Consider the following 24,607-nt stretch of genomic DNA (forward strand, 5'->3'; position numbering starts at 1 on the left):
CTCTCTATTAGCACATACAGTACATCTACAGTAGCGAGATTTCATCTTTAGTCCTGCTGATTGGTATTCATAGCTATGCAGAAAAGAGTCATGCTGAGCAGAGTTTGGTCTGTGTAGAGAGGTAGAGAGAGACAGTCACAGAATAGGGAAGAGAAACGGGAAAAGAGTGATTATTTCTCTGAAGCAAACTGTTTCAAAGCCTTCTCTCCCCCTTCTGTCAAGAGATGAGGCTCACGCTGAAGCTGAGGGCAGGCAGACACCGAAGATCTCTTCCTGTTTTCCAAACTCCTCATCATGTTCTTTTAGAGAAAAACTTTTTTCCCTGCTTGTGAGTGACGAGTCTGAAGTCTTCCTCTGCCTCAAACTTTGCATGAACTTCCTTTGTTTTTACAAAGACTTCTGGGAGTTGAGAGCAAAGGCGAAATCTTTTCAGATTTTCTTATGAAAATCTCTGGCGCCGCACTTTTGAGGTTGTGGCATTGCGCATCTTTGGTGAAAAGTTTTTGAGGCTTGTGTGAGGTTGTTGAAACCTTAAAGACAGCCGAGTGTGTACATGGCATCCATCATCTGTCACTTAGCAGTTTGGATATCAGATTTGTTTCGACAGATGAATGGAAGCAGTGATGACAATGAATTCAGTTCAGTCCAGTTTATTCGTGGCATTTTTTAACAAGCAGTTTTCACTCAGCATGGAAAAATTATCAGAAAAGCATTCCTGTACAGCATTGCACTGCCTTTTTCTACAACACATTTTTAGGTGTTTCTAGGCCAAACATCCCAGTATGACCTCTCTTGTATCCTAAATCTCCATTTACCCTTAATGACTGAAGTGGATTTAACAGAAGAGATCAGAGTTTAAAAATCTGTTTAACCTTCGCCCTCCCCCTCAGCTACAATCTCCTCTCAATGATCAAACTGGAATTAAAAGGTGAACCAACATGGTCATATACTCTACACCGCAAATAGGAATGTATGTAATATATTTATGTTGCAGCTATGAGGAATGTCAAAAATATATTCTGTTCAGGAGCTAAGAATAGGTACCTTTTGTTTACTTCTTAATCAAAAGGCTTTGAGACTTCACCCAGTCAGGAGGATGCTTAAGAATAAACCACACAAACTGAAAAGAACACACTTCTACCCAAAGCAATACAGTCTAAATAAAATGGTGATGGTTTTATATACAGATCTATTTAAAAAATTGCTGACCAGTATGTCAAATGACCAACATTAATTTAAAGTAATTTGCCTTTTACATCCTTTGTATGTGATGTGTGGTCTGTATTCTACAGTATGTCTTGAATAATGTTGTTTGTATGTCCATAAAATAAATAAAACAGTATGGTACTTTTAAAATTATGTAACATTTCGTGTTGAATTCTGCAGAAAGGAATCCATGATATGATGATAACAACTCAGTGTCAGCTAAAAATACCATCAAATTTAACATCAATTCTTTTTTTAAAGCATAACCATTTTGTCAAGTCTAACAACAGTTTAATTTAGTTCTTTGGTATTGATCGCTTTGTGCGTGTACATGTCACTTGGATTGATTTCCTTTTGTACATTAAACCCTTAAGAGAGAGCACCACCATGTTTTTATTGACCCTTTCTGCCTCTGCCTCTGTTGTTGCAGGTAAAGTATTGAACACGGACCTGCGCCACTACCTCAGTCTGCAGTTTCAGAAGGGCTCGCTGGACCACAAGCTCCAACAGATCATACGGGACAACCTCTACCTACGCACAATTCCCTGTAAGTACACTGTGCAGAATGGCATACGTAACTCACATTCACAGCACTCAAAAGCACCTGTGAGCATAAAGCGAACCAGGAATGTACAGTATAACCTACTTTTCACTACATATATGCTTTTATCTGAAGCATGTTACGGGAACAATGAGCATGTTCTGTGTGCGTCACCCAGCTAAAACCCACTAGAAGCTCTAATGTGATACCTCTTTACACAGGACTGTATAAGCACTCACTAACACAAACACACATGCTGCATTCAAGCATTGTCATCCTCTCACAGCTATCTGTCACACACTTGCACGCGCACACACACACACACACACACACACACACACACACACACACATACACTTTAATGTAACCATGGCAACCTCACCAAGGACATCTCTCTAATCCCCATGCAACTTATTTACTTCTGCACCGTATCATCACAGTGATCAAAGTCATATTCTTTCCATAAATAACCCCGCATTTTCCCTCTGCTGCTCTGCTTTCCCTTACTGACATTCTGCTCAGCGGGGTCGTCACCAACTGTTATTCTTTGCTGAAATCAGTAATGGAGTGGTAAATAAAAAGGTTGGTACTGTGGGCTGCTAACATGCACTGCAATAAACAGCAGCCGGGTACATTTTCAGACTAATAGCAATAGCATACATAATGGGAATGCATATTGATTGCCACATTTTTTTTAAATATTAATATTGCAAAAGAGCTGTTGATTTCATGGGCTTTAATTGCTGCTTAAAATAGCACCATGTATCATTACATAAAGTAGAAATGTTTGTATGAATCACTGGTTTTTCGTTGTCAAAACGTTGTATGTGCAAAATGTCACTTACCAAGAGCACAGGAAATAAAAACAGATGGCCCTGCATTTTCTTTTTCTTTTTTCTTGAGATTATTCAAAGGGTTTCATGAGCTTGAATGTTGTAATCCTTTAAGTGAAAGCCTTGAAAATTACCAAAATTAGAGCGACAAGGCTGTTAGTGCAGTAAAGGTGCAAATTAATATCCTGATTATGGTTTGTGTGGGTTGCAGTAATTTAGGTTATTTACCACAATGGTGCAAATACCTTCAAATTTAGAAATACAGATTTATTTTCATGAAAAGGCTTTCATTCATATAAAATGCATCTGTCTGCTGCTACTATAATTTACACACTGAATTTATATACAAAGATGATTATTAACTTAAAACGAAAATTTGTATTTCCCTTATCATAAAGGAGGACCTAACTAAATGTATGTGGTTTCCTCTGTAGTGATACTGAAAAAAGACTTGTATTTTTCCAGCACTAGATGATGTGTGGAATTGAAATTGCAGGAACAGAAGACGTGACTGTGACACAGCATCTGTAATTCTGAAACTGCGATGATGTTCACGCAGATATATTGGCCTAAATATTTACTACGTCTTGTTGAAGACTGACTCTGCTCAGAGGAGCACCATAATTGAGTGTAGTCAAGGTTTTAGTCACATGCAGAGCGACTGCTCCTGAGGCGATGACAGACTCTTAGGCACAGCACTGTCACAAACAAGCAGCATCTCTGCTCTCTACCCCCAAGGGGCTGGAAGTTGCTCTGTCTTGTTCAGAAAGGACTTGCATGCACAAGTGTGAAATTTTTCAGGAAGTAAGCTGCTTACCTTTCATGTATATTTAATTTCTTCGTTTTCAAATTTGCGTCTTGGAGGGGGAGAAATGTCATTCCCACTACTACATCTTCTTTTTTCTTCTTATTCCCTTCTTTCTTTGTTTCATTGTCTGTTTCTGTCATCTTGTGTTTTCCTCCTTTCACTCACTCTCCCTCCTTCTTTCATATACCTTTCAATCTAGTGTTTCCTGGGCAGTTATGTTTAACTTGAACTGTAACTGGATTCAGCTCAGTTGCACTGGGAGTATCTTAGGTTAGTTACAGTGGATGGACAGAAAATGATAATGATGATACACAGTTGTTTCACTGCAACCTGTCATTCTGCCCGACTCTTTCCCCCACAGACACACACAAACATGCACACTTGCACTGCTCTCTGTCTCTCATAGTTACCTGTACATACACCCTGATTTTAAATACCACAGCGAACATTGGTTTCTATTTTTTCATGTAAAATAGTGGCGGTCATTGAGGTTTTACAGCCCATGGCCACCATTCATCATCAGCAACCAGTGGGCTCGCTGCATGAGTCTGACTCTCTAATCCCCTGCTTGAATTACTGTCTTAATGAGCAGGAGACCAGGACTTGCACAGTGACGGCACCTCCATCATTCACTTGCTTGCTTTCAGTCTCTCATCCCTCACCCTCTCTGTTTCACTTTCATTCTTTCTCTGTTTCAATTACCCTTGCCTGCCTTTTTTTAACATGGTTCACTTGATTTTCCTTTTCTTTTTGTAACTTTCTCCATATTTACAAGTAAGTTTTATTTACATAATCAAAATAAACATGCTAAAAGTTTGAATAAGAAAAACGTTTTTAAACATTTTTTTAACTGGGTTGACCAGTATAATAGCCACTAAACAAAACACAGTGAATAACTGCATAAATATGCAATTCTGTTGTTTTGAATTAAAAAAATATATAATTCCATTTACATTCCGGTATAAGGTAAAAAGGTTGAAGAATGTTTATAGACTTTACCTGATTCAAAGCAAATGTTTACTCCAGACTAAGCCCTACAGTACCATCAGCATGTACACAAGTCATCTAAACTTGAGCTCCATTTGGTGGCATTAATTCATGGTGCAGATGCTTTTCTCAATAATTGTGAGTTACAAAAACCCAAAACAATACAATCTACATGAATTTCCATTTTGTATATATACAGAAATTTACTGTGATGTGAAGCATTTTCTACATGTACAACTCCTGCACATCACTGGCCAAAATGACATTAAACGCAGTGGCCCACAATGCAATGCAGCCACAAACAAGCTGCTTGATGCTCTCACTACAGTTATTTTGTTTTAGAAGCTTTATCCTCTGAACTTGCTGCACAGGTTTGAATCTTTCATCTACTCTTGGCGTTGTTCACTGAAACCGGAGAGGTCATTTTATCATTGTGGGAAATCAATTCTTGGAGTAGAACTATCGAAGGCAGGTTGTGAGAGAAGTGGTGTGCTACAAAATTACAAATGACCACATAAAACAATTTCTTTAATGTGTTGAATGTTCAAGAAGTGTATTTATCATTATAAGTTGAAGATAAATAAGTATACTTGAAGGTGGATTTATACCCAAAAATGTGTATTACAAACATGCAGACAGCAAGAGGATTAGCTGAGGCTTTTTGTGTCACTGTGCCAATGGTCCACTTTACTTAACTAACAATCATGCTGCTGGACTCTCATACGACTGTAGCTGATCTGTGCTGTCCTGTTTGTGTGGTGCACCAATACCACAGGGTCATTTCTGCAGAGCCATAATGAAAGTATTTCTTTCTACTTTTAGGCCAGTTATGAAACCCAAAACAGGAAACTTCAAATTAAAAAGAAAGAAGGAAAGGCAGTGAGAGTGGTCTGTAAAAGAGGGATAGAGGAAAAAAGTGAGGAGCGGAGAGACAAAGAGAACAAGGTCTGTCACTGTCTGTGTGGTAAATCCCTGAGTCTCCTTCACTGGGTCTTGGGACGGGCTCCATCTCATTCGTTCTTCTTACAAAAAAACGCTCGAGGAGGCTCTCAAGAGTTCTGGAGAGGACAAAAGGAGGAGGATTTTTCTAAGAGGACGGAGAGCTCAGGGTCACATGCAGTCCCTCGACTCCCAGCTGAGATCAGAGATGGGCTGAAATAGTTTGATCTCACACAACCTCTCATTTACACTCATGCACACACACTGTAATGGCGTAGGTACACATGCACAGAAACGCTGGGACAAATTTAAACATATCAGGGACACAGACAGCTACTCTCTGAACTCTCTGCCTACTTAGACAGATTCTGCAACTATTTCAGGATCTGATTCATTTTTCCTTTGTTCATTCTCCTTCCTCTCCTCCTCAGCTGTTATTGTATTTGTTTGATACATGAATTGTTTTGTATTCCTTTTAAATGTTAATATCTATGCCTTACTTTACAACATGAAAACAGCGCAGTAAGTTGGGTGACAGAGCTTGCCTCAGAGTCTTTTCTTAAAAGCGAACACTCCACAAAAGGACCGAAAGACTTGAGCTTTGTAATGATCCTCTTTCCTCTCTCGTTCTGTGTCTTTCTCGCCATTTCAACAGCAAAGCCCAGAGCTATCTTTTTTGAAGTACCGACATAAAACTATGCACGAAATCACCATGTTAAATTTATGGCCTGCCATTTCTGACTGACTACCTCTGATGTTCCCGTTGTGACATCCTCTCACACCAGACGGTGACAAAGAAAGCAGTAAACAGATGTGAGACCTTGCAAAACTAAAGTGACAATTTGTTTCAGTCCAGAATTGAAAGACACAGACAGATACATGGCTATGCATGATATGCAAAAATGTGGGCACCGCTTGACAAATTACATATTTTGGTGATTTATTTTAGTTTTAATTGAAAAGATGTAAACACAGCTGCTCTTGGATATGGAATACAAAACACAGTATTTTCAGCAAACATTAATGCATAGATACTTTTTTGTCATAAACCAAGAAGAAAAAAAACATAATTTTGGCATGTGCAAAAGTTTGGACACCCTACATATTCAGTAGTTAGGTGCACCCCCTTTGGCAGATATCACAGCTTACAGATGCGTTTTGTTGCCAGATAAAAGTGTTTTAGTTCTTGTATTTGAGATTTTCTTCCATTCTTCTTTGTAAAAGGCTTCTAGTTCTGCAATATTCCTGGGCTGCCTTGCATGGACAGCTCTTTAAAGATCCACCCACAGATTTTCAATCATGTTTAAGTCTGGTGGCTGTGAGGGCCATTCTAAAACCTTTAGCTTACGTATCTTGAGGTTGTCCATGGTGGATTTCGTGGTATGTTTAGGATCATTATCCTGTTGTAGAAGCCATCCTCTTTTCAGCTGCCACTTTTTTACAGACGGTGTGATGTTTGCTTCCAGAATTTGCTGGTATTTAGTGCAATCCATTCTTCCCACCACCCATGCAAGGTTTCCTGTGCCACTGGCTGCAACACATCCCCTAAGCATGATAAGTCCACCCTCATGCTAAACAGTTGGCAAGGTGTTCTTTTCATGACATGTTGCTCCTTTTTTCTCCAAATATACCTTTGCTGATTGTGGCCAGTTCTATTTTAACTTCATCTGTCCACAGCATTTGTTTCCAAAACACATAAGACTTCTGTAGATATTATATTGCGTACTTCTGACATTGGATTTTATGTTTAGGACGCAGGTACTGACTCTTTCATGAAGAGTCAGTGGAAGTTTTTTTTATTAAAGCATTGCTGCACAGTGGATCGATGCACCGCCATCCCTGAGTCTGCTAAATCTTGCTGCAGGTTTTTTGCAGTCAAATGGGGCTTTTGATTTGCCTTTCTGACCAGTACACAAGCAGTCTTCATCTTGTTGCCTTCACCTGCACTGTGTGCATCAATAATTTAAAGTTTTACCCAGCTGATTAGAGGCACCCGTGGTTGTTGAAAATTCGCACAAGGTTTGAAGAGTCAGAGTTTTTCTAATGCTTTGTATTTGACATTAGCTGTAATGATAATTAGGCCTAACAGTCTGATTGATGGCTGAGATCTTTTTAAAGAGAATCTGAGACTTTCGGAACTTTTAGGGTGCCCAAGCTTTTTCACCATAATGATTTAAAAAAAAAAAAAAAAAATGTATGTGAAATAATGAGAAATAATTTATTAATTTATTATTAATTAATTTTTAATAAAAATAAAGTATGAGAAATAACTATTAATTAATGTTTGCTTACTGTGTTTTTTCCATACCCTAGAGAGGTTGTGCTCATATATTTTCAATTAAAAAATCACCAAAATATGTTATTTATCAAAGGGTGCCCACACTTTTGCATACAAGTGTAACTACTGTCCAAATACAATCCCAGCTTAATAAAACACTGTGTATTTTTTGTATGCTGGCAGAAAATCATCTGTTTTCTTCGATAAAAGTAATTCCACACTCTTCTCTTGGCTGGCTTAATTACCTGCAGTGGATTGACTGCAACTTTTTCAACATAAACAGAGCATTTTGTGTGGAAGACAACCCCAACAGTTTATTTGAAGGCATATCGAAAGTGTCGGCGCCTGTATTTAAAAGAGGGGTACAATACGACAGGATGTTATAAATTTCTCCTTTAAAAGATCTGCTGATCTCACTCAACTGCACCCTCAAACATCAGCGGGCTCTCATTATATTCTCAGCTACTGATCCACAGTAGGAGGCTTATGGAATATATCGGCGTGACATTCTGGATGATGGCTCGAGGAGATACTTGGCAGGTACATAGCTGTGGCTCAAGTAATTGGGCTACAGGGGACATTTCTGAAGAACCAAAGCCAATGCCAGAAGGAAGGCAGACTAGTTGGTAATGAGAGGAGGCAGAGGCTGGCATTCTCACACCTGATGCATAGAGGAGGAACTCAAAACTGGTAATGCAAGAGATGCCTGGATTGGATTGAACAAAATGATGGACAGGAAGCAGCCTAGCTCATCATTGTGATGACCCACTCAGTCAAACAATCTGAACTCATTTTATTCTAGATTTGATAAAGAGGACTTCTGTGACGAGTGTGAGGCTGTCTGCACTGGAATGATCCCAAGCCCTGTGGAGAGGGAGGCCCTCTCTGTGTTTCAAAAGGTCAACCTCTGAAAGGCCCCTGGCCCAGATTGACTCAAGGGAAATGTTCTGAACAGTTTTGACACCAGCCAGCACATCCTGTCCATGGTCTACGAATCACTAACTGAGAGCGTTTTCACATTGAACTTTGTCTCATGGTATGAAAACCTCTTAGTAAAACAAAAGAACAAACTGACACAGGTCGACAACCAGGCCAGCAAGATCACTGGGGGCAACTGCAGGATTTATTTTCTCAATCCACAACCAAAAAGGCAATCCAGATTTACAATGACCCCATCCATCCTCTCCATTCATTCATGCCATCAGGCCACAGATTGAATATCCCAATGGTCAGGCAAAATGATTACAAGCATTCCTTTATTCCATCAGCTGTGGCCATCCTCAATAAGAGTCTGTTTAAGTACATATCCCAACCACCCAACCCAACCCACCCCCTCCTTTTTTTAAGGCTTCCCCTCTGCAACCAACACCATCACATATTTTAATGTACATTTATTTATTTATAGTGTTGTAATGTTTTGATGGCCGTAAATACCATTGGAAAAACAATCCACTCATCACTTTTATTACCACTTGCCCTTTAGTCACTTTAAGATTCCATAATATCAAATATATGATTATTGTGTTTTGTTGCGAATTGTTGTGTATGATGTACATGATCTCATATATCAGTGCCAAAGACTAATTTCCATTTTATGTAAATTTAACGGACAATAAGGTAAACTGAATCTGTATCTGAATGTTTTGATAACACAAACTGTGGCATCAAGGCGTGCACTAAAGAATGAAGCTTCTCTGATGGCTTTTTCTCTTTGTTTTTACTCCTGCTTGTGATGCCGAGGAGCTGTCACAGTCTAATTAGTGAGAAAATATAAGAGTGGAAAAACAAAAGGGGATGGCAACATAAAGTTACTTAATAGGCCATTGGGCCACAACAATCTACAGATTGCTTCTGTGCTAATTGGCACAGACTCTACAAGTGTCAAGACAACTACTGAGGAGATAGAACAACATATTTTAATGACATTATATCATAGCTGTACCAATATGCTATTTAAGGTGTAGATCCAATGCAACACTGCCATCAAAGAGATCATAAGATGTCCTTCATTTATAGTAATCAATTCACAACACTACTGCTGTTTGTTTCTTTCATTTCTTCCTCTTGCTGTTAAATGCAGATACAATGAGGGGTCAAAAAGTATTTAGTCATTTAACTCTGATCCTAATACATAGTTTGTTTATGACTCACTCACAGCAATTCATTCCTGGCTTCAGTTGATAATCTTTTCAGTGTTGTGTTTGCATCTCCTCCCAGTGCCGGTGCAGGGCTCCTCAGGGTGTTTAGATTTTCTCATTGATTTTGACATTGACGTCAGGTTCATTTGAAATTGCCTGTTTTTCTCTATGTGAACGATTGTTTATGTTAGCCCCTGCAATCGACTGGTAGCCTGTCGAGTTGTTTCCCAGCCTTCCTCATACGCTTGCCCAATCGTCCTCCCCATGACCCTGAAAAGGATTCATCAAGTGGATGAATACATTTGTGACAGTAATGTTTTGTGACAGAGATTTCCAAGGAATGTGACACTGATGATTGGTCAATTATTTGTGTCTTGTTATGCCTCCCATGAAATAAATAACTGTTGTCCTGCCTCCTGCTCAGCTGTGAGTTTACATGTATGGTGACACACTACCTTATTAGCTTTGTGTGCAACAGTGGCACAGTCCTAATTATTTATTCATGGAATATGGTTTACATAATCCTCATGCTAATGTAATCATTTGGTATACATTTGTGCTTTGTGGGTATCCATCCTGGAAGAAAGAAAACTCCCAGCAGTATTTAAATAGACTGTGGGTTCACCACAGGAGCGAAGACGGCTCTCCTCTGTGTCATTTGCATTGATGCTGCCCTCTGTGGGACTGAGTGCATCTAAACCACACCAGGAAGCTACTCAACCCAGGCCTCTGTAATATTTCATATCCCTAATTTACTCAGCTGTTTCTTTCATTTCAGCTGCAGCCAGTACATACATCAAGAACCACCCAACAATAACTTGTTAGCAGAAGCCGCAGTTACTCATAGAGGATTAAATGAATTACGCCTCTCAGTGCTCCACAGGCCTTTATCAATTATCCATCTTTCACAGGAGGGCACCAAGTTGGGTTTTTGTTCCAAAACAAGATATCCATCCTTTTGAAAAATGTGCAGTCGTACAGAGAGAGACAACAAAAACATTTACAAACTAGATGATCTATGTTTTATGAATCATGAATGGGACATGTCCGTGAAAGATTGTTCTTAAAAATTTAAATAAAACTCTTTACTTACAAATTTGATCTTTATGTATTTTGTAGCTATGCTGTAAGACAGAAAAAACATGTCTGATAAATAATTAGAGCTAAATATTTTGCTTTTGGAACTCAAGCTTTTGTGTATTTTTTAGGTTATTTCAGTTGTTCAGTTTAGTTCAAAACCTGTCAGCTGACAAAAATCTTCAAAGTCTTTGCGCGTTCATAATGTCATTAAGCTAGAAACAGCTTATTTCCTTAGATCATCAAAAGTTGATATCTTGGAGATATCTCAACCCCACAAATATTTTCCCCTTATCAAAACCTTTCTGCACTTACAGTATGTGTCTTATCTAGAACATGCAAGGACTTGTTTGTTCAAGTGGTTTTGTTTTCTATTTATTTTTCCAGGCACCACACGGCTTCCTCGAGAGGCGGAGGTTCCAGGCGTGGACTACAACTTCATCAGTGTTGGAGACTTTCGGATCCTTGAGGAGAGTGGACTTCTTCTGGAGAGTGGGACCTATGATGGTAGGTATTGTCACAGTGTCAAGATAATGAGAAACCCCAGCGTGTGTGTGTGTATCTGTATGCATTTACTCACCCGACTCGCAGTAACAGCTGTCTGTAACGGATTGAGTGTATGCTCGATATTCTGAGTCATTGTGACTCACAGTTGTCCTTAGTGAAATGTGACAAGTAGAATGTATTGATCAGTGATTGACATGATTAAAGACTTGAAAGTGACAGTCAGATTAGCAGTGATACTCATAGCCCTGAAGATGAACTCCACCATTCAGTTTCTTCACACTGTGTGTAGAATGGGCCATTTATGGATTCAGACCTTAAGTTTAAATATAAATGCAAAATACTGTAGAAATCTGGACAAGGATATAACTTTTTTTGACAGCAGGGATTAAAATAAACCTTCCTTTAGCCAGACAGTTTTACCTGCCAGCTTTTTAAAACAACAAAGACCCAGCATATGAAGGCAAGTGTGGTAGGCAGATGCAAATATCTCATTCTGTTGCAGATACTCAAACACTCAGTAGGATAAACTGTGAATTACAGGACCATAGATACCATTACCAACACCAGCGCCAAATCCTTGGTATTGCTTTTGGGATTGTGGAGGTTTGAGTAATTTGAGGAAAAAAATGTACAATTTACGAATGCAGACAAATTACACTTTTTCCGCTCAATATCATTCAATTTGGCTGGTTTTGGCAATAAAATAGAAATGCATTTACTTGTTTCCAATAGAAATAATATTCCTAGCAGTGTGTAAAATAATTTTAAACAGCATTTAGAGAGAGGGTAATAAACATATGAAATTAACAAACTTTTTATGGTGGGAAGTCGACAATTTCATACAGTACAGGTCAACGAAACATCAGACAAAAACAGGATTGCTGTGCATTTCCAGCTGCTTGATGTAATGATCCTGTTGATTTATGTAATGGCCATCAGTTTGAATTATATCATCTAAACTACAGTATAACACCCATGTGTCACCAGCCAGTGCTGTGCAGAGGAAGATGTCAGACGCATGAATTATAGCCGTGGCGAGTTCAGAACTTTTTATTGTTGAATTTATGAGTAAAACATGGCACCATAGTTGCTAAATTATTCCAAAATTGTCCCAGATTATAAAAATAAACCAATTTAAGCTGCAGATTGTATTGTCAGTTTTCTCAACATTGCAATCTTTAGTTTTCAAAAGCACTTAGTGGTGCACATCAAAGAATTTTAAGCTTGGGGATTGGATGTGCCTTGCTGAAATGTAGTCTAATTAAATAACCTTGTATCTTCAACTTTTTATCAAAGAACCAGATATTTTCCAACTCAGTTTTTTGCCTTTTGTACTTATCATTTAACTTTGAGAGGTGCATGCTTAGTTCCAAGCCATAGATGTTGCATGCCAACTGTGAGTTATGTGACATTGTCTTAGGGAAAACAAATTTAATTTTACTTAAGGAACCATGGATGACCAAAATCTTTTCCCACTTTACAACTCTGTCACTTTAAGTTGTTAACTACAATGTATCAGGAAGGCGAAAATTAATAAAAGTAGCAACATGTGGAGCTGTAGAGCTCTTAAATGCATCAGCACATTCTCTAAAATATAAATGTACAATATAAACGTTCTACCAATTGCATCTGTGTAGTCGGGCAGTCCGCGTGTGTTTGTGTTTAAATGTGTGTGTATGTTCATGCTTATATTTACTGTACTAGATGCTTTTCTAAATACACATTTATGTCACACAAGCATCATTGCTTGTTTTGTCTATGCTTGCGATGTACTTCTCTCTGTGTGTTTACATGACCCTATTTGTCCTGTCTTGCCAACATAAAGTTTATATTCACACTACATCGGTAAGCATGCAAGCAGCTGTAGCACCTGATGGTGACCTTATGTAAACCAGCGAACCTGCTGATTCCACCGGCTGGCTGCACAGTCACACATCAGGAGATTCCACTTGTGTTCTTACTCTCAAGTCATGCTTTATTCATGGGATAAACCAGACTCCTCCTTTTCCTCTCTCTCTCCTCTTGCGGACACAACTAGTGAACTTTGGCTCATCAGCAGCATTCAAACTTGAACTTGAACTTTTAGAGCTATTTTAAATACTCACACCATCTGGAAAAACTGCTTTTTAATGGTCATCTAATAGCAACTGACTGCAGTAAGCGTGTCAGTGGAGACTGATATTTTACAAGTAGGCAAGCAGCCACGTTTATTTCAGTAAGAAGTTTACACAACAAGGGAAATTTCAGCTTTGCAAACAGCTGAATGGCCAAGTATTTACCATTTCTCACACCTTACACTACAATGGAGCATAAGTACTTGCCCTGCATTCAGAGGTCTTGGAAAGTCAGACCGACGCAGTGTATTTGTGTCATGAAGGGATTGGAATGGAGGATTTCTCTCACATTGCGCAATGATTATGGCAATAACATGATAATCTTCCCTCTCTCTTTAAGCTCATTCTTTCTTTCTGCAAATCCTGGCTGCTGTGAAATGGGAGAGGATTTTTCTAAATATTTGAGGGGCAACCTCTGGTCGCGTGAATGGACCTTCTCTGCACTATTCTCTCATTCTCATTCAGCTACGTCTTACACTTCCTATATGATGGAGAATTAAAAGATAAAGTCAAATCCTCCTCCAAGAGAGAAAGCGCCTTAAGGCTGAGAGCAGCTTCCTCTTGGTGTGCACAAGTGTGTTTCTTTTTATGTGTATTTGTCAAAGTTAGTGTGTGCACGTCCAGGGATGGTGGAGTGCATATTTCAACATGAAGTGTGATCTGGGCCTGTTGAGGCAGGTTCTTCCAACAGTCTCTGATCCTAGTGATATCTTACGCCTCATCCTTATAGCACGGTGGCAGCAATGACATCAAACAGACACACACACACACACACACACACACACATACACACTCATATGAGCACACAGAGCAAATCTCGCCCTTCCTTGTGTCAAGATAGATCATCTAAGAACCTGAAGATCAGGTTTCAGGAGCTGCCAAGTCGCCTACGAACTGTCCTTCATCTATGAGCTGAAGCCAGGCGAGATTTACACCTTTATGAAGAGGTTGGTTGTGGGTAGAGAGGGAGAAATGGAGAGCAAACTGAGTAAGTACATATAACAGAGAGAGAGAAAGAGATGATATACAGTAGAGGCGTGCTGAGCTCCCAGTGGAAACCCCCTTTGCAGCAGAAGCAGGACTGCCTTGGCTGTGCATAGATGTGCGGATTAACTAAAAGTTGGAAGGTTTCAGTATGCAATCCCTGAGAGAGAACTAAACACTCTGATAGTGGCTGCCCCCTCCTCCTTCCTTCCTGTAAAACCCAGTCAGCACAAGCTCTGCACGGCTACTGTGGAAGAGAGTGTTGATCTCTCAGCAGCACAGTGAACTCAAAGAGGAGCTAGAAGTAATCGGATCGAGGAATGGGATTTAGTCCATTTAGTTGTGCTTGAAGTGCAGCCTCTTTTTTTCTCTGAAAAGAGGAAAATAAACAAGGTCGGACATCCTCTTGTATAGGTCAGATGAGTTGCATTCCTTCTGTGTCAAGAGCTTATGAATTACCATCAGTTTATAAGCATACAGTAAGTGAGCTGTGCTCAAGGTACTGAGCTAATGGGATTCTTAGCTAATCATAATGGTCTCACTAATAGTCCCAAATGACTTGCCTGAATGCTCATTATGTTAATGGTTCATGTATAATGGTTGTCTCTATACTATTCTAAGCTATGTTTTATAGGAGTCATTTAATGTGTTTCCACATATTTCCAACTTAAATACCTTCTTCTCCACTTTTTATCAATCATCCTTTCATCCATGACCCTGTAAATCCTTTACAGTTTTCTAAAGCAATGCTGATCAGAGGTTACAACACAACACATCCACTCTTATAGTCTACAGTCTACTACAGTTTCTGTGAGTCCAGGCTGCTTCATGATTTGTAGGATACATGCTGGCAGCTCCATGTTGGTCTGGAGGGTCCCAGTCGCCTGCCAAGCAGACACATCAGCCATCTGCACCAATCGCTGAAAGCAAGACTTTCTGGGATTTTGGTCCCTCCTCAGTCTCTGCGCCTCTGAGGTTCAGGTTGGGTCACAGAACAGAGCAGCTGGACAACAACTGAATAGTCCAGTGCAGTGAAGTGCAAGACTGGAGGGACAGCTGCCAATAAAATTAATTCCAACACATGCAGAGGGTGTTGTTTGGGGTTTTTCTGACAAATTACATCTGTAATCTGCTACCAGGAACACAAAATTCTGCCAAATGATCATCTACTTTAAATATGGTGTTGGATTTCCCATTCTGTTGATTTGTCACGTTTTAACGAGGAAGGAAAACACACCTAGAACATTAATGTGGAGTGAATGGGAGTGCAAAATTCATGCATTGGGAGAAATATGTGCTAAGCTGGGTGGATGGTTGAGTGGTTGTATGACTGTGTAAGTGTCACTCTGCTCATGATCTTGGCAAGATGAAAGTCTGCCCATGACCTTGTGTAGCTTATGCATAGCGCCCTTGATAACAGGAGCCTTTTCATTACCAGTAGCTGATTCCGCCACCATGAAATTGCTTGTGCGGGGTTTGAAAGAGGAGGCTCACTCTTTCCGGCTCATCAACCCTGTGACATGAGGATCACAAGTAACGTCGGACAAGCTCCCCTGCTCATCAGCTTATGAGGCTTCCCTCCATTTATAAAGGCAAATGGTACCACAAATCTTGTCTGACGCGCTGCATTCACATACCTCTATATCTGCGACACACATTTATCAGGGGCCAAGAGACATGTTTGTAAGTAATTAATCAAAGAGGTAGCGTCTGGCTGATGAATGTCAGCACGTGGCAGGAGACAGGCGGGGATTAGCCAGCAGACCCAATCTCTCCTTGCTATCGTTGTGCCACCCCTGTTAATGAAGCCATCTTTGACAAATGCGGATGAGTGTCGTTTAGTAAACACAGAGTCGAGCGACAAGGGGGGAGGGGCAGGCTTTCATCCAGCCTCCTTCTCCTCCTCAACCTTCCCACGGCTTTGAGGAAGATGAGCATAGCTGCATTAACCCAGTTTGCTGTATATTGTAGTTGGCACGCCTGAGGACATGAGGCCGGCCTTGAGATGGGCTCACTTATCAAAAAAGCTGTTGCGGTGTTACAGTATCGTGCTGTAAAGCTGCTGAAATAACTGTGATGTTTTCCTCCGAGCCCTCTGTTCTTCCTGGCATGCATGCAGTTGTCAGCTTTGTACCGAGCTATAAAAAGATTGGAGTTGATAAATGTTGCTCTTACAGTACAGCATTCGTGATGTCTACATGTTCACAGTTAAGTACATCAAAGGTTGATAATACCATGGTCCCATACGCAGCTGGGTCCAAATGAAAATAAGATCAAGTTTATGGAGGCTAATTAAATTGCTGAAAATCCCTATTTCCCAGCGGTATCTCTCTCCATTCTTTAATTAATCTAATTATAAATCATGATTTAGCTGAGTAGGCTCAATCTGATGATTGCCTATTGTAAGAACCGAGTAAATATTTGACCTTAACAAATGGATTGCTAAAAAGTAATTTGATATTAATGTGTAAACACATCTGACAGAGCAGCATTTAGCAAACAAATAATCATTATAAATGGTAGGGATATAAATTAGTATGCACATTAATTATAATCCTAATGGAGGTTGAATAATTACTTTTTCTACACCTAAATTGAGTTCCACATACTGCTCACCAGCCATACATACTGTAGATGGATCACCCCATGTGCTAAATGAGCAAATAATTTACCAGAGTTTTGCACTCTCCCCCCTCTCTTTATGGAGCACTGTTATCCCACTGAATATTTATAATCCGTAACACAAGGTTTTTCTTCATTAGTTAAAAAAAAAAAAAAAAAAAGCAAGCTGAGAGATAGATAATTGCTGTATTCAATGATCAGTGTAATTAGTTGCTGGCAAATTCCAAGTGAAGTGATTTTAATGTTACATGAGTCATGACAGCCCTGTGGTGCAGTTACTGAAGGAAAACAAAGCAGGGGGGTTAAGAGACGTGAAAATCATGCAGAGGAAGCAGACCCCTGAAACTTGTAAATATCCAACCTTGAGTGCTGGTGTGCGACATTTAGAGCATTTTTTTTTTTTTAATCAACTGAATTTGGGTGATGTTATACAGTGGATAATCTTTCTGCCTGTGTGTCCTTCCCTCACATTACACAGATAGATATTATACCATTTATGGCACACCAATACCTTTTACTTACTTGTTGGGCTGTACTCAAGCTACCTTTTATATGGCTCCTTATCTGTCTGTGATTATTTTGTTTTAAAAGCAAGTCTCTTTTCCCTGCTCTCCTTTTCTTTTCCTCTCTCTGTTCCTCCCATCCTTTTTATTTTTAAGGTAACTACTATGGGACCCCGAAGCCTCCGGCAGAGCCCAACCTGGTTCAGCCTGACCTGGTGGATCAGGTGCTGTTTGATGAAGACTATGGTGGCGAGGTCCAGAGGAAACGCACCACCTCAGTCAGTAAGATGGACAGGAAGGACAGCGCTGTCCCCGAGGAGGAGGATGATGATGAGAGGCCACCGCTGGTCAATGGATTGCCTGGTCAGTAAATGTCAACGCAGAGAATGTCATGTTAAATAACGTGATTTCTGCCATACTCTGTCCTTTGTGGAATTGCTATGTTTGGTATCTTTTATAAGATTGAAAGACTTTAGGTTGTTGCTACAAAGTGGGTGTTTGTGGACACTACAATACCATGCATAGCTCAATCTGTCACATAAAACAGTATTAAAAGATTGTTTGACTGCATGCTACTGAGCAGAATGATCATCTTTCTTTAGCTCTCGTCCCATCGGCTTCTCATTTATTTGTTAGTCCAGGCTGTAGTATTTGTTGTGCAGACCCAGATCATATGGTATTTACACTTTTTTTTCCTTAATTATATGCCATATGGGGGAGATATGTTACACATACAATTATGATTGTTGCTGAAAATTCTATAAGTCAATTCAAATATTAAACTGAAGGGATTTGACCTGAAAGGCTGTTTAAAGGGCCAGGTCACCCAAATTAAAAACATATTGCAAGCACTCCAATACAATGGGGGGGATCACAGTAGAAAGTCCAAAATGCTGGACGTGTATACATAAGGGTAGTTTGATGAAATCCAAATATGGTCAACCCAAACAGATCCAAATAAAGAGCCCTGATTCTTTTCCCAATTTTGACAATTTGATCTTGGATCTATCCAGTCCAACCTTATTAGACTGAATATAATTTGAACCTGCCATGGTTGATTCTGGCCTTGATTAGAAGGACTTCATTTTTTCTTTCCAAAACCAGCCTCCCCACATAATCCACTATCCTCTTTAACCACAGTTAAATCGCAAATTCTGGTTAAATAAAACCAAAAGGTCTGCATGGCTTGATATAAGATACTAGAAAGATAGCTTATTTTTTATTTTTTGATGAACTGACCCTTTAATACTGATCTCTTAGCCACATAAACCACATTTAGTGACTGCACATGGCTGTGTTACATTTAACAGTTATTCAAATGTGATTGCTATATTGTTGGTAAATCTTCCAAAGCTGTTACTGTTAACTTCTAACAAAGTGCAGGTCACCTTGAGAAAATCTCATCCTGAGAGCAGGACACTGTGTATGTGATCAATCAGGACAACTCCTCAGCTCTCCAAGGAGCAAATATGTCCTTAATGCTCACAAGGAGAACAGCAATACAACATAAATAGGTTACATACTGTGCACAATACCTGAGCTGTTATAGTAAGAGATTTAGGGGTTAACATTGAGTCCAAGCTGAAAATGTTCCATTTTTTTATTTTTTATGACAGAATGAAACATTGTTTTGACAGTCATGGCTCAAACACTGTTTGCTCAGCTGTACGGATTCACAGAAATCCAAAGTCTGTTTACCCAACTGCTCTGTCATATTGAAATCAAACACAAACGATGCCCAGACATCCAGGAGTTCTTTTTATGGAAAGAAACCAGTCACAAATGACTGCTCGGCTTCAGTAGACAAGTCTGAGACCAGCCATAGATGGGCAGGTTTATGGTTGAATGAAAAAAGAGGTTAATGGAAAATATGAGCTCTAAGTCTTTAAACTCTTGACTGCATCTCCCCCCATCTTTCCTCAGACTGCCCTGATCATCCCTCTTCTACCCCCACAGTTGCCCATCTGACCTGACTTGTATCGTCAAGTGCACCCTTACCCCTCTGTGAATGGCGTTATGCTTTTATTCCAATTATTCCGAAAATCTTCTTACCAAAGGCCATAGTCCAATGGGCCACTATCCCAAAAACAAAAGCCCACTGCTCTGAAGGCCTGTGGTTCTGAAAATACACACTCTCCCTGGAGTTTTTTTGGAGTATTTTGACATGATATCATTTACAAAATTATTGCTCTTACGTGTATGTAGTGCATAATGACCCTAACCCAAAAGACTACAGAGGTAGCCTAATTGGAATGCCTAACTATAAATAACAGCAGTACACCAACCCAAAGTGTTTATTTTGGGAGCGATGGAGCAAGGAGCGTTTGTTTTCGATATGACAGGCCATTTGACTCATGGGTCCAATGGGACATTTTTTCACTATTAGGGTTACAGAATAATGGGCCTTCCCCATTAGGGGCAGTCCCTTTGTGAACCTTACTGATGACTTGAGCTCTCCTTCAGGTGCTGCCCTCAGGCTGGTTCTCCCAGTGTTTACATGGCTAGAGCGAATAACAACATCTTCAAACAGGCCGTGTGCATTTTCTCTATGTGTTTGTCTCTTTAAATATGAAGCACAATTGTTTATTTTTTGATCAGAGAGGGTATAGAAGAACATGTTTTAGATTCTTCAAATAACCAACATGTCGATGCTGCTCTGGGGCTCTATCATTGGATTTTTATCAATTTTTGACTCAGTCTAAAATAGAAGTCGAATGATCTTTAGGAAATACAACCCCCAGAAATGCTTTTTTGTAGTGTGCGTAACATCCTTTGGCATCATATTCTGTTGTGAGAAGGTTAGCTTCACATAAAAAGAAAGGGATGAAAAGAGCTTGTGCTTCATCCCTTTATAACCATCTTCTGAGGGAAGGCATGAAGTGCTAAGTGAATTAGGATGGCCTTTGTTGTATGTTTCATGTTTATTGTGGTGCAGTTTCTCATTAAAGAGGAGTGTCTACAAATTCAATAGAATATACGTGAAGAGCTGTATTATCATACAGAAACCGCCTTTGGGCTCAAATGGCCCTTTCTAATGTGAATCCCTGCCTCATCATTGCAACCCACAGGGAATGTACACATACACATACGCAGAAGAATTAACAGTGTGTGCACATGCAAATGCAAAACAGCCCTTTGGCAAACACACACACCCCATCACTCACATGCAAATCCTATGAACTACATTGGCCCTCCCTCCGTTCCCTGCAGCAGGCAGAAAAACCGGAGAGCAGAGGTATTTCTGTAGGCTAACCTTCCGTTCTGTCTGCTCTGTTTTCCCCTTTTTTTACCCCTTTCCTGGGCCTTCCACTCCTCTGTTACCAGAGCACAAAGAGGGGGCGGACTGGAGGAAATCGGTGCCCAGCTACACTCAGTCCAGCAGCACCATGGACTTCCGCACATGGAGCTCACTTCCCCGGGATGACAGCCTGGAGCCCCTGCCCCTTAACTGGGAGATGGCTTACACTGAGACTGGCATGGTTTACTTCATAGAGTAAGTTAAAGACACAACCCATGGGTCATGTGACCATTAGAGCTGACACAAGTAGTCAACTAATTGATCATCATCAATTCATCAGGGTTTTTGGGACTCAATTGATTCATTTTACACATATATTTAGTACTATTCCTATTCATATCTAAATACGGTTTACTTTTTACTTCTTAATGGAAATTGATGGAGTTGGTCATTTCTATACTTACCCTATAATTACATTTGACAAATAAACTTAATTGATTGATTTGTCCTTATTCTCTGACATTTTATAAACAAAATAATTAATGCCAACAGGAAAAAAAAATCAATACACAAATTGACAATGACAATAGTCATTACTTTTTGCATTTTTACATCTCAATGAGCTCACTTAAACTGAAACTACTGGTCTGCTTTTCAAACAGAAGAAGTGCAAACATGAAAAGTCTTCAGTTGTACCCAAATTGCCCCTCAGCCTCTGCATTTACTCAGTCGATATCAAGAAACTAAGAAAACAAACAGAGAATCCCCTTGTTTTGAATACAATTAATGTTTGGTATGAGCCACGGAAATGTTTTGGTGAAATACATTCTTTCTCATGCTTAGTCCCATATGAGGAAACCAGAGTTTCACTCCTGGGAGAACTAATCCAGGCATCCAACTTTGGGCCAGTAAGGAACTAGACTTGTGTAAAGATAAGATTTTCATGACATTTGATAACTTGTAGTAAAACATTATATTTCTAAAAATCATTTTTAAATATTTACAGCTAGGGAGCTTATTTGAATGCTGCTCATAACCAAAAGCTAACAGAAACCCCTCTGTCAACTTTGGAATATGATATCTCAGCTCACTTGTAATAGCTAGGCCAGAATTTCAGCTATATACAATAAGTGTCTGGTTCAACTGAATCATCTCTGCACAAACTGAATTCTTGGAGGGAAGATACTCAGGAGGATATATCACTGGATGAGTGGAGTAACATTGCACCAAGGTTCAGACACAGACTGTGAACACTGTTAAAACTGTTCAAATACAACTAGTTAATGTGAACATATGTATTTCCTGCTAGGCTAATTAAGGTTAATAGTATGAATTCAGGTATGTGCTACAAGGGCAATCACTCTAAAGGGGCTCACTGCCTGTGGGACTGTGAAAAGACTTTCGGAAGGAGGTGTCCCATTTGATATCCCAAACAGTGTCAGTAAATTTGCCAAAGTGTTTACCCTGGGGTTATATCCATCCAATCCTTATCTAAACAACAATGTAGCTCCAAGCACTTATAGATATGTGCTTATTGCAAGCAAAGCACCTGATAACTCTCACTTGGAAAAGCGTGAACAGGCCTGACATTGAACAGTGGCTCAGGGAAATGTCATCTTGCCTGACAATGGAAAAGATAACAGATATGGTGAAGGGTAAACAAGACACTTACGAAAAAGTTTGGAGACCATTTTGCGATTTTGTTAAAGTAATGTGGGTGAAATTCTGGCTAATGAGGGGAATTATGGATAGTTTGCTATGCTTTATGTCCACGTGGGATGAGTGGAAAGTTATCTGAGCGGCTTGTGGAACCTATTTCACTTGAAATATGTCCCAGTTATGTTCTGTGGTATTAGATCAACCCACCATCAAAGGTTATTTTGTTTGTTTTCTGCGTCTGTACCTTTAAATGTATTCATTTATTTTGGTTGACATTATCTTTTTTTTCTTGCTGTTAATGTCTTCCTGGGATTATTTCCATTTGTCTTATACGTATACGATGTAATTTTTCATGTAATACATTTACTGATACATTTTCTCTTATAAAATAAAAATCTATAAAAATCAATCAAACATATTGTTTTAAAAAAAGTGGTAAAATAATCCTCTGTACCATAGAGCTCCATTGTTGTCCAAAACTATTAAAAACACTGTTGCCCTGGGTGACATGTTCCTGCATTATAATGAACAGGGTCACTGCAGTTTATTTTGAGTCAATCCCACATTCGCCATCCTGCTGCCATAAATACTCATTAGAGCATCAAATGCGTATTAATCCATGGCTGAAAATGGTCTCCAACAAATACACTATTTAATCCTGTTTGAGTAATGTGGCCAGCTGCTTTCAGAAATTACTGGGCCTTTTTAAAAAATGCAACAATAAACAGTTTTTGAAAAGATTTACAAGATTTACTGTACATCTTCAGTAGATATCATGGGGGCCGAGAGCCACAGGCGGGGTAGGGAAGTTGGAAAGTACTAAGAGAAAGACAAAATACATTGTTTTGGTCTTCATGTGGGATTTGTCGACAATAATCTCATTCTTATATGTAATATTCATCTCACTTAGTCTCATATGCACATAGCTTGGTGTGCATAACTTCTCCTGTGTATCGGTATGACTTATAACTCCACCTGTATATTTAACCTATTTTCCTGTGTGTGCATATATAAATGAATATAACCTGTACATACAACTTATTTTCTTTTCAGCACTTTAGTTTACACTTGGGCTAGATGCAAAACTGCATTTGGTCGTGCTTCTACCTGTGCTATATGCGATGACAATAAAGTTGAATCTAATAAAATCTAATCTAGTCTAATCTAATCTAAGAACAGTATAGAATAACACCAGCAACATCTTTTTTTCTATTTGATCTAAACTGAGTATAAATTGTGCAGTGTTGATGGTTAATAACGTATCCACAGGTAGATACAAAGCCTGTCTAATACATACAATGGTTCTATAAAATAATTAAATATTTTAAATAATTGAGAAAAAATATTGTATAACACCTCATCTACTAAAACACAAATAAAAGTGGGACGGATAGCTATCTACATCCATTGACATCTTCAAGAACATAAAAAATACTTAAACAAAAAAGTCATATTTTCAACACTATTCCTTTTGCAAACAAATACCATCTTAACTTTTTGTTAAAAACATGTTATATTACTTTCTCAAATCATAACACTTGGTAATAAATTCCATGCGACCATTGCTCGATGATTAACTGCTCTCTGTATTAAACTAGTCCTACATGGAGGTAACAGAAAACGACCCTCTGATGACTGTCAAGGAGAATAATGATGTCTTTCTGGGGTTTTAGTTATGATGATATTTTTGATAAACACATGGGGGTACAGTATGTTTTGAACGGGTTGAAATATAGGGCAACTGACAACTTGAGTGCTGCTATTTATGTTAATTGTGTCATCTTACAATGACAGTGGGGTATGTTGTACGATGTGATATTAAAAATGAAAATGTTTGCATATCTGATGTCATACAGTATTGTATTTACCAGTATCATCCTTTTGCATAATGAAACGCAGATAAATGTTTCTGTCAGTATCTCATCAGCCTGACAAGTAGGTTTAAGAAAGATCTTTGGTGGGTAATGATGGGTTTGTGTACAAGTAACATTATTTCTCATCTCGGAGTGAATAAAAAAGTTGCAGCTCATAAAAAGCAATTTAGAATAAAAAGGTAACAAGAATTGGATAAAATGTACACACACTCATCCTTACATGATGAAAAAAAACTTAACCAACAGGAGTTAAAATTATTCAAGGCTTTAAATTGATTTCAGGAAGGTATAAATAGTCT

General features: G+C 39.1%; 1 protein-coding gene across 1 annotated transcript in view; it reads left to right on the forward strand.

Moving 5' to 3' along the window:
• LOC133977674 (membrane-associated guanylate kinase, WW and PDZ domain-containing protein 3) overlaps positions 1 to 24,607 on the forward strand; it is a 121,206-nt gene that overhangs the window by 77,002 nt on the left and 19,597 nt on the right. The window contains 4 exon segments of the mRNA XM_062415918.1: positions 1,637 to 1,753; positions 11,195 to 11,314; positions 17,694 to 17,900; positions 20,862 to 21,030. Of these exon segments, the coding sequence (XP_062271902.1) occupies positions 1,637 to 1,753; positions 11,195 to 11,314; positions 17,694 to 17,900; positions 20,862 to 21,030 (613 nt within the window).

Source organism: Scomber scombrus, chromosome 3 (assembly GCF_963691925.1).
Source record: "Scomber scombrus chromosome 3, fScoSco1.1, whole genome shotgun sequence".
Classification (NCBI taxonomy): Eukaryota; Metazoa; Chordata; class Actinopteri; order Scombriformes; family Scombridae; genus Scomber; species Scomber scombrus.